The 10,921-nt window shown below is 37.0% G+C and overlaps 1 protein-coding gene across 3 annotated transcripts; it reads right to left on the reverse strand.

The window, feature by feature from the left end:
* Positions 1-544: 544 nt before the first annotated feature.
* LOC126698224 (rab escort protein 1-like) lies at positions 545-6,174 on the reverse strand. Of its 3 annotated transcripts, none has more exons than XM_050395311.1 (9): positions 5,413-6,174; positions 4,729-4,851; positions 4,297-4,396; positions 3,305-3,343; positions 2,956-3,202; positions 2,777-2,852; positions 1,908-2,103; positions 1,338-1,418; positions 545-1,100 (listed from the first exon to the last, which is right to left on the reverse strand). In XM_050395311.1, exons 1-9 carry the CDS (start codon positions 6,099-6,101, stop codon positions 912-914), a joined length of 1,740 nt encoding a protein of 579 aa, XP_050251268.1. In that variant the 5' UTR covers positions 6,102-6,174; the 3' UTR covers positions 545-911. The 3 variants fall into 3 exon arrangements, with proteins under 3 accessions (XP_050251268.1, XP_050251269.1, XP_050251270.1); XM_050395312.1 differs by having other exon boundaries at positions 545-999; positions 5,413-6,173; XM_050395313.1 differs by having other exon boundaries at positions 858-1,029.
* Between the last annotated feature and the right edge of the window lie 4,747 nt (positions 6,175-10,921).

Raw genomic sequence — 10,921 nt, forward strand, 5'->3', positions numbered from 1 at the left:
GACTAAACCAATTGGAACTCGAGTTTAGCAAACTCAAGTTTCAGAAACAGTTTACTTAACTAATTAACTTCAGTCACATGCTATTCATCTAAAAATTCTCTAAAAATGTACTATTCAGCAAATTTTTGCCTCAAATAGGCCCTTAACTTGCTAAATTATGGATGTCAACTGTCAACCCTCTCTACTTTGCATGTCAACATCAGCTCTATTTTCGCAATAAAATGGCAAAGCTTTTGGGTATTCTATCAGAGCTTAAGAAAATGGCTAACCCTCTCCACTTTCAAGTTAACTTGCCAACCCTCCAGCATCACCATAACATTGGAGTCCTATTCAGTTTGGTTTGCATAAGCTCTACTATTAAAATATAAAAGTGACTTGCATATATGAAATCCAATCAAATCACACTAGCAGATCCATCATGGGTCCTCAGTATTTATAAAATAAAATAAAAATCACAACTTAATGAGATTGCAAGATTTCCGCGCCGGGGGGGGGGGGGGGGGGTGGTTGTGGCCCTTGTGGGGGGAAGAGAGAGATTGCAAGATAGATGAAATATTTTTACCAAACGTGTAAGAACCATGACATCCTACTAGAATTTGTATGTGCAACAGTGCCATTGACATCCTACTAGAATTTGTATGTACAACAGTGCCATGGCGGCCACTGTTGCACGGTTAAGGTAGAGTTGAATAATGGTACAACTTCTGAAAATGAAAGGGCAGTATCTGCCTTTTTTAATATAATGCTACAAAAATTTGTGAAAACATACGAGGCAGTAGATTGCTTAAACGTGAAGTTCTCTTTCTCAAGGCAATACACAGCACTTCAAGCCATCCACAATTCATAACTTTCCGAGCAGAGCACTGCTAAGATGGATAACACCATCTAGTTCAGTAAACCACGTTAACTCTCTAAACTAAACTCATTATCATCCTCAGGATTCTCAGGTGAGACTGTTTCTGGAAAGAATTCTTCATCAGGATACATCTTCTGAAATAGCTACCGAAGTACCAGAACCACCACCAAATTCTAGTCAGTAAGTCAACACGTGAAAATAAGCATAACCAATGCCTCAATAGATTAGACCTATGACTTGACAACTGACAGAGAAAAATAGAGATCAATCATTAAAAAATAATCTATGAAAGAAATAGTGATCTGGTTATTCAATCATTCTGTTTCATATTTCCTCCCGAACAATTGTTGCATGGGAGATGACCCAAAACAGAGTAGTTTATGCCATGAAGTAAGATGTAGTGATGTGGAGAAGTACCACAATTCATACACAGTGAAACAAAACATTGAACTTTATGAAGGTCCAACAAAAGATGAAATACCTTCAAAGCTGCATCCAAAATATTATTGTAATTGAACTTTCCATCTGGCATCGCAGTGGAGTTGATAGATTCAAATTGATCCTGGAATCAACATAAAATTCTTATCAGATACCAACGCATGTCACCATAATGCTACACAAACAAATCACATCCACTTGCTGGGTATCACGAAGAATCTCCACATATAAGAACTCTGAAGGGTACTCAGACCAACAAGGGTTATGTCTTATCCAATAGGTTACCTATCCACATGTTTAATTTTATGTTATATTGGGAAAATTACACAAGCACTGATTCTTACACCCTCAATCTCACACTCCATCTCATACTTGTGAGGGGAATAAGTGCCATACAAGCTAGGGCTCATTGGCTATCCTATTCCTATCCACATGTTTATGCCATGTCCTCCCAAAGGGTAATCAAAAAGAGAGTTTCAAACTAATTTAGGGTTTGGGATTTTTTTTGGGTTGTGGAGGGTGGCAAAAGAAGAGCACTTTCAGTGTACAACTATAACATCATAATAGTACAAAATAGAGTCTAAAAATGGAAAAGTTCTGATGAGAAGATCACCATGGTAAGCTCCTGAATATACAATGCTTTCCAGAGTACAGTGGGCATTACTTCTGCTGAATTTTCACTGTGAACAGTTGTACTACTTTCAGAATGTGAGGACTTGGGTAGTGTGAGAAGAGAATCCATGGCAGCATTCAGTGACTTTATCCCTTGGTTGGCATCATGACACAAAGTACAAAAGTATAACACAAACCTGAAAGAGAGAAGGGAATAATGCCAAACGCATTTCAGGAAGGTAATGGGGACTAAGGGAATCCACATAAAATGCTAGTCACATGACATAGTAAAAAAGAGTCAATAACCACCATCAATAATATAGCCACTTTATAGCACACAGGTCTCTACAATTAGCACCAAGTATCTAACATCACACCAAATACCAACCTTTTTAAAATTAAAACAATGTAAAAATTGACATTCTTCCTAACTACATATCAATTTCACACAACCATCAACATCTTGAGAAAGAAGAACATGTTGTTCTTTTCTTTTCTTTTGCCTTTTTTTCTGTGGTGGTGGGGGGGAGGGGCAGGAAGCAGGATGTTGGCTGTGTAGATATTTCTGACTTTATTCAGCCCTTCATAGAATCAATTCATGTGTAGATATTTCTCCCATTGTAATTTTTTAGGCTGCTTCGTGCTTATTTTCATAAAGTAGTCTCATTTCAATATTATTATTTTTACCTATCAAAAAATAAAATAAACCTTCATTCAATGCTCACTTGCAAAATCAGGATCCCATCAAAAATTAATTTAACTAGCAAACTAATTGTCTATCTTACATATATGCAACAGAATCAAATTCTTTTAAGCAACAAATGACAACATTAAGAACTAGTAGTTATCTTCAAAAACTCATAAACTTACATGCCTGATGGACAAACAGCTAAATCGCTACCTATTTGGAGAGCTCGGATTGATGTAACCTGTTCAGGGTACAAAGCTAGAGGGAGGGGGGAAAAAGTCAGTCTCTCTTTCCCTCTTGATTTCTTATCCCCTCATTCATTCAACAAAAAACAGTAATAGCACTAGAAACTTGATCTTACATCTTGGAGGATATACCACCAGAAAATTTGATGTATCTGGCCTTAAGGAACTCCTTGTAATGCATATTCCCCGAGCAACTTTCCTTTTTTCATCTCCCAGACCTAAAATTTGACGATTTTCTCTTGGAGAATCTGTTGGAGATGAAATTAATGGCAACGGAACTACAGAGGATGGATCCAGGATTAACTGGTGGCTGAATAAATCTTGACCCGAAGATAATCTAACTCCTTTATAATGCCCAGTACACTTAAAATTTCCAGGGAAAAGATGAATTTAAAAAAGATAGACATACTAATGTCAAATAATTTTTTTATAATGGACACAAAAAGGAAAAAAAAAATTATGCACCTTGTCCATTAGTAGGGCAATCATTGGCATTCGCAGAACCTGCATATTAGAAGTTCATATGCAGATAAGTATCACAGCATGATAAAGTAAAAACAGAAATGCGCGCACGCATGTGTGTGTGTGTGGGAAACATAAGCAACCCTCTAGATGTTGGACTAAAGTTCAATATTAACAAGAACAAAAAGGTGCAAGTCCAATAATCAGAAAGTAATCCAAAATGCTTGGAGCCAATAGCTTTTGTATTGTGGAAGAAGTAGGTTTTTCAAATTTGATTAAGAGGATAAGTTACAATTTGTATTTTACTCCTCAAAGTATTCCAAAATGCTAGGCACCAGTTTTGGTATAGAGCATATTTTTTGTGCCTGTAATTCCAAATATAGTATTCCAATTTTTTGATAAATTTATTTAAAGGTAATTTTGGAAACTTATACCTTTCTAACCAAAAGACAAGACAATAAATGGTGTTCCCTTGAGAAGTTGGGTTTTTGAAACAAGACCAACAATTTGGGACGGAGGGAGTATTACTTATCCGAAAAATTATATATCAAATAAAAATATTTTTCAAAGTTTAACAAATACAAAACCAAAGTTTGCCTTTCTAACTATCCTCAGGTTTCATCCCTTCCCATGATATCTACTTCCAGGTTTTTCAACTACTTGCCTCACAACTTCAATTCAGAGCAAAGCAAATGGTTGACAACTCGTTTCCAAAGGCAGCAAGCAAATAGATCAAGTTCTTTCTTATAAAACGCATAATACAAACACTTCAAACCAAATAAATAAATAAAAACATTAAAATAAAAAGTACACTTGAAATAAGGTTAGACAAATATGAACATGCATGTGCCTATTTACAAGACAATGTTCTCATGATCAAAGTTCACAAGGCATTAACAAGTGTTCAGCACTCAGCAGGATGTAAAAATGGTAAGGAAGTAACAAATGATGTTGCTCCAAGAACCTAAACCATGTATTTCTTGACTAGAACTTACATGAATGCAACCTTTGACAGCAGCACGGCGGCAAAAAGCTTGCGGTAGTTCCCCATGACCATAAATTGGATAAAGAAAAGCCCCAAATGCATTTGGAAACCTGAGGGACAAGAACTGTAAAAGCACATACTTGTGGCACCTTGCTTCTCAAAATAAAAACCAACTGAACATTCTTGGTTCAAGGATGCAAGAAAGAAAACACAATGTTCTAGTAATACATGCAAGACGAAAAGAATCCCCAAAACCATCCATTATCCAGACAAACATTACATTCTCCCTATGAACCTAGCCATAATCCAGACAAGAAACAGAGTTACCGGTTGTGGTATCAGTATTACACCCATAGCAGGAAGCACCAAGAAAAAAGCACCACATAAATAAAACAAACACTTAAAAACAGATTAAGTACGAAACAGAGAATATAACAATTACCTGCCAACTGATGAGTTGTAGAGAGCCAAACGATCTATACCATCTTTTGTCTTAAGTACATCTTCACATAGCTCCACATTGTCCTGATCATAATCGGCCATGGCTATAGCATACAGAATAATCCTGAAAGGAAAGCAAAGATAGACATTCTCAGTACTTAACCACAAAATATTACCATTACTCACAGCAACGGAAATATATAAATAAATAAATAAATAAGGTGGGGGGTTTTAAGAAAACAACTATAAATGTGACCAATCACCCTCAAAGACATCAAGTCCAAACACCACATTGCACCATTTTAGACAATCACACAGATTGGAAACAAACTACCATATCAGATAAAAACACATTTTGAGTTTCATGATGTGTAATTTTTTTTACCAGCAACAATAGGTTATTTTTCTCATACTTATTTCTACACCACCAAGTTCATTTTAAACTCTTGTTGTATCATCTCAATATAGATTCCCAAATCACAAAAATTTTGTATTTCTCAAATTATCAAATGCATCAATAGAATTAGCAAAAATAATACGGCATTTCGAACCATATGCATAATTTTTTAACTGAAAAGCCGAAGAGCCTTAGAGCTCAACTGGCACCTTGTGGTGTTTCCGTTCAAATCTCCTAATAAGTTAACCGAATATTAAATTTCATCCAACTTTTCAAATGATAGTGTACGATTTAATCTTTGGAGGCAACCGCATTTTCTTCAGGAACTCGACGAACGGGCTCTCCAAATCCTGCTCCGAAATCCTCTCATTCTCATTCTCACCACCACCCAAGTGTTGCTGAACAAGCTTGAACAACCTCATCAACTGGTTCTTCTCCGTCAACCCCAAGCTCTTATCCTTGAATATCGCGGCCCGAGAGTCCGGCACGCTCGTCAATCTCCCACTCGCATCGCACACGAAGCTCGAATCGATGCTCTTGAAGTCAATGTACTGGTTCGCCCCAGATTTCAGGATCAGATCGATGGACTTATCGGCGCAGAACAAAACCCTAGGTCCACACAAGTCGATGTTGAATTTTCTGGAATGTTCATCGTCGAGGATCTCAGGGACAAAAGAGGAAATTTCGACGTGGGAGTAGAGGGGGCGAGGGGCGAGAGGTACGGGGGTGAAATCGTGGCCGTTGGATGAGGTGGAGGGAGGAGGGGCAGGATGGGAATTGAGGAAATTTGAGAGGTCGTGGAGAGAGAGAGACGCGTAGTGCGACCCGTAGGAGGAGTTCGGGTCAAGGTGGAGGACGGTTTTGCCGTTTGCGGAGGCTGCGGCGGCGATTACGGATTCCGGTAGACCTGTGCCGACGACGATCAGGTCGAATTTGGTTGGTTCGATCGGAGGGTATGATGAAGCGTCTTCGCTCATGGTGGCGCGTGTAGTTGACTCGCTCACTCGGTTGGGTTGGAAAATGCGGAGAAGATGGAGGGAAGACTTCAAATTATGGAGTAGAGAAATGCTATGTCTACAATATTTTTACAACAAATCCTAAGTGGCAAGTTGTTACTGATTGTTTTTGTTGGGGCAAAAAAGTAATCTTAGTATTAGTTTTAAATTTGAACCAATAACAACTAACCACCCATGATTTGTTGTAAAAATGTTGTAAAAATGTTGTAGACGTAGCATCTCTCTATAGAGTAATCAACTTTTGAGTTTTCACTCAAAAAGTCAATGGGCCCACAATTACAAAAAATAGCCCATTGGGTTAGAGATTGGGCTGACCCATTTAGATCCCTGGCCGGGAACGAAAGAGAAGGAAAAGATAAAAAAACTTTAGTGTTGATGTAGTTCTGTACAATGCGATAAAGAAGGCCTTGTACCAACCAAATATTGGGCTTACTGACCCTTTTGTTAGGCCTAACTTTCTGGGCCAAGAGAGAACAAGCAAAAAACTCAAAATAGGTTAAGTCTTGTGGTACTATGATACTATCATCATGGTTTAATTTGGTTTACAATTTCCTCCCTCACTAATTTTAAGAAACCTCCTACTTAAAAAACTCTCCTAAAGTCATCTCATATCACGTTGTTTCACATGATAAAAGTTTACTCTCATGTAATTTGATTGAGATCAGCCTCCTAATCTTGAACACATCATATTTTCTTTTATATAGTACCCATTTGGATTGCACTGAATTCGGCGTTTACGTTTCCAATCTTTTTTTCTTTTTTTTTATCTGTGCGTGAACAGTAAAATCATGTGATTTTACTGTGCAATGGACAAAAAACACTATTCATGCACTATTCACGCACTATTCATGCACTGTTCACGGGTCCCACGACACTATTCACACATTTAAAATTATTTTGCTACAATGTTTTCAGTTTTCAGTTTCAGCAAAAATAAGTTCAATCTAAACAGACCCATAATATACTAGATTTAGTTCCATAAACAAACACAATCATTATAGATGTTTATTAATAATTATCAAATTCCATATTTAGATTTTTTTTTTTTTTTAAATAGAGAAAATCATATTTTGTTACTTAAAAAAAAAAAAAAAAAAGAGAAGAAGAAGAAGGATGTTTTGTTACTTTTGTATACATTGTTGTGCGAGCCCGGCCCAAATGACTTTAGGAGAGTTGGACTCCCAATTAATTTGTTTTGAGTGGGCAATGAATTTCCTACTATAGTTAAATCTCTTTGAGGCCAACCCAATGTGGACACAACGAGGGAGTCACCACCTAGATTTTGCAATGGTCTAGGAACCATATATATATATATATATATATATATATATCGTCCTCTCAAGAAATGACATTTTTTTATCTTCCTACTAGAGATATGGGTTCGAAGTTTAGATACGGCTTTAAAAAGGTGCAAGGCACTTAAAACCGCCCAACCTAGGGTTGGCTTCCTCTCATTGTGTTGTATGTCTTAACCATATTAAAGGCACACTCAATATTGCATTCTAACTCACACACACACTAGCATACATCTAAACATACAACATGGCATTAATCATCCCAAAAAGACATAATCATTCATCTATCTATCATGGTATAACATAAACCCTAGCATGTTACTATTATACATGTCATCCACCTAACATTCATCTAATACCATGTTATCATATCATATCCAAGGCATAAACAGTAAATCAAGAAAAAAACACAAACATGGGAAGATCTAAATAACATGTGATTAAGAATAATTCATCCAAACAAACATGTTTAAGTTTATAATTAAACAAGATCATACATGTTTATGTGAATGCATAACTTATCTCACTTACCTTGCAACAACTCAACACTTATGGCATCAATGGATGAACATATGAATGCATGTTCGTGGCATTAAAACAAGAAAATGAAAAACAAATCCTAATTTAAACATGTGAAAGGCAAATAAACAACAAACATGTGAAACAGTGAGTCAAAATCACAAATATATAAAAATAAATAAATAAATAAAGGATCTAAAACAAAAGCATCTTTATGCAAGAAAACAAGAGACAAAATCAAATAAACTAGGGTTAGAGTTTCTGGGCAGGATCATGCACACGCATGAACAAGCCTGCATGTGCAGGTAGGATTATGCACACGTGGAATCCTCCCCAAAAACCCTAGCAACACAGCAAATAGAGCAAGGCTTCAAAACAATAAATCTAACGTCCTAACATGAATTTAAAACATAAAACTACATAAACCTAAATTGCATAGACATATTAAAACATATAATAACAAAAAATTAGAGCAAACAGAAGATTAAAGCATAAAAAGAAAGAGAAAGGAAAAAGAAAGTTTAGACTAATACCTCAAACACAAAGCTTTCCGAGCTTAATTTTTTACCGTTCCCCCCAATCAAATCTATCCACAATCAATAAGAAATGTGATTAGTAATCTTAAACTCAAATATCAAAACCAAAAAAGACCCTAATCAAAAGAAAATTGACTTAAAGATGTTTTGAGAAAAATTCCCTTTTTGATTCACTATTTCTAGTGAATCTTAGTGTTTTCTCTTAGGATTTCTGTGTGTTTTGAAAATGTACCATGTATGACTATTTATATTGTGAAAATGGGGGTTTGGAACGGCTCCTAGACGATATGGAATTTGTTTCAAACCTCAACATTAATGCAGAAAACTTGTCTTTTTTATGTTTCTAGAACCCTACATGCACGTGCAAGATCGAGTCTACGTGCGCATGCATTATGGCTGTGCGTGTAGGCTGATTCCTACGTGCCTATGCCAAGGGTTTCCTTGGCTATACTTTTCCAAAAATAGATTTATTTGCTCATTAAAAATTATATTTTTCATTTTAACATTTCTCAAGTCAATTTAACATCTAATTGGGCCCTAAACCAATCTTGGGTCTTAGAATTTCAGTATCATTAAGGAACAGGAACCTGAGTCGTAAAGGGTATAAAATGTGGTGTCTACAAATGCCCCTCTTTTAATTTGTGAGCTTCACTAATGGAATCAAAAGAATAAGAGACAAAACATTTTGTTTTAACATATGACTCGAGCCTAACCCACGCACACGACACACATCACGCATACATGGGGCGGGGTGCAACTCTGAAGAATTGTGTGGGATTCATATGTCTGAATTCCCACCTTTGTTACTCAGGAAATGAGCAATGACAGGTTCACTATTCCAGAACCTGTTTTGCCAAACCCACGCACACGACACACCTCATGCATACATAAGGCGGGGTGCAACTCTGAAGAGTTGCGTGGGATTAGTATTTCCCAATTCTCGCCATTGTTGCTCAAGAAATAAGCGATGACAAGTTCACTATTCCAGAACCTATTTTGCCAATTGCAAGCAAAAGGCGAGTGACTCATTGTCCTAAAGTCACTAAAAAGAAAAACAAACAAGGTCAACAAGCGCAACCATCAACCAAACATACAAATGTGCTCTTACAAGCTTAAAAGGATATATATCTATGGTGTCCATCTAGGGCTCTTGCCTCAAACTTCTCCGGGTGGCTTACGCCTTTAGGTAATACTTGTCTTCTCCATCTCTATCTCTACCTGTTCTGGTGAGACTCTTGCCTCGAAGTGACCTTGGTCTCGATCTCTATCTCTACCTCTTCCATTGTGCCTACATATTCAATTCCCTTGGGATATGTGCACAATTTCTGTATTCTAATTTTGCTTGATTGGTGTGTGGCCTATGCCTGCATATTCAATTCCCGCATGATATGTGCACAAGTTCTGTATTGTATAGGATTTGTGCCTGCATATTCAATTCCTATGGGATATGTGCACAATTTCTGTATTGTATAGGATCTATGCCTGTATATTCAATTCTCGTAGGATATGTGCATGAATTTTGTGTTCTTCCTTTCTGGCTTGCTTGAGGTTTCTTGCCTATATGCCTATATGTTCTATTCTCTAGGATATGTGCACGAATTCTGTCTTGCTTGACTATTTTTTGGATGAAAGATCCATTGAGAATATTAGAGGACTCACTACTGAGAAGTGTTTTGGTGATGATTCCGACCTACCATGAAGTCTTGATGGTGTACGGTCCACTGGGGAGGGGGTAACTTTTTTCGAGATTTTTTGGTGGTGTGTTGCTCATTGGGGAAAACTTTCCTCCACTGGGGAAAAACTGAATTCTTCTTTCTTATGGCTCCTAGGGATGGATGTTGACTCCACCCTCAAGGGGGTTTTATCAATTCCATTGGGGAAATCTCATTTTGCAACTCTCGAGGGGGTTGTTTCTGTGTCTCAGACCCACAAGGGAGTCCTACTGAATTTTACTTGGGATTTGTTTGATAATATTGACTCACGAAGAAGTTTTCATAATGATTTTTGATCCACCGAGGGATGTTTTTTATGCTTTCAACCCACTAGGGATGCTTTTGACACTCTCAATCCATTGGGAATGCATTTGGTGCTTTCAATCCATTGGGGATGCTTTTTTAGGGTCTTTGTGTTCTTTGCCTATTGAGGGCATTTTTGTCATTTTTAGGGTTTTTTTTTTTTTTTTTCCTTTGCACTTTTAGTCTCCTAGGAAATTCATAAGGATATTTGAATTTTTTTTTTTTTTGGCTAAACTATGCGTAGTTTAGCGGGGAGGCCTAAACTACATGTAGTTTAGCCATCAGGTATGTTCTCGCCTCTTCATCTTTTTTTCTCCAACGGTTACCAACCGTTTCTTTTTTCATTCTCTTCATCTCCCTCACCTCTTCATATTCTCTCTAACTCCTTCTACAAAAACCTTCTGCCTCTTTTTCAT

This window comes from Quercus robur, chromosome 9 (genome assembly GCF_932294415.1).
Source record: "Quercus robur chromosome 9, dhQueRobu3.1, whole genome shotgun sequence".
NCBI lineage: Eukaryota > Viridiplantae > Streptophyta > Magnoliopsida > Fagales > Fagaceae > Quercus > Quercus robur.

Bases quoted from the DNA above. Each gene is read 5' to 3' on its own strand.
- LOC126698224 (XM_050395311.1), bottom strand. From the start codon at position 6,101: ATGAGCGAAGACGCTTCATCATACCCTCCGATCGAACCAACCAAATTC. The intron at 4,397-4,728 runs GTAATTGTTATA...CTTGTCCCTCAG, and splicing joins TACAACTCATCAGTTGGCAG to GTTTCCAAATGCATTTGGGG. The intron at 1,419-1,907 runs GTGATCTTCTCA...TGTTGATTCCAG, and splicing joins ATATTCAGGAGCTTACCATG to GATCAATTTGAATCTATCAA.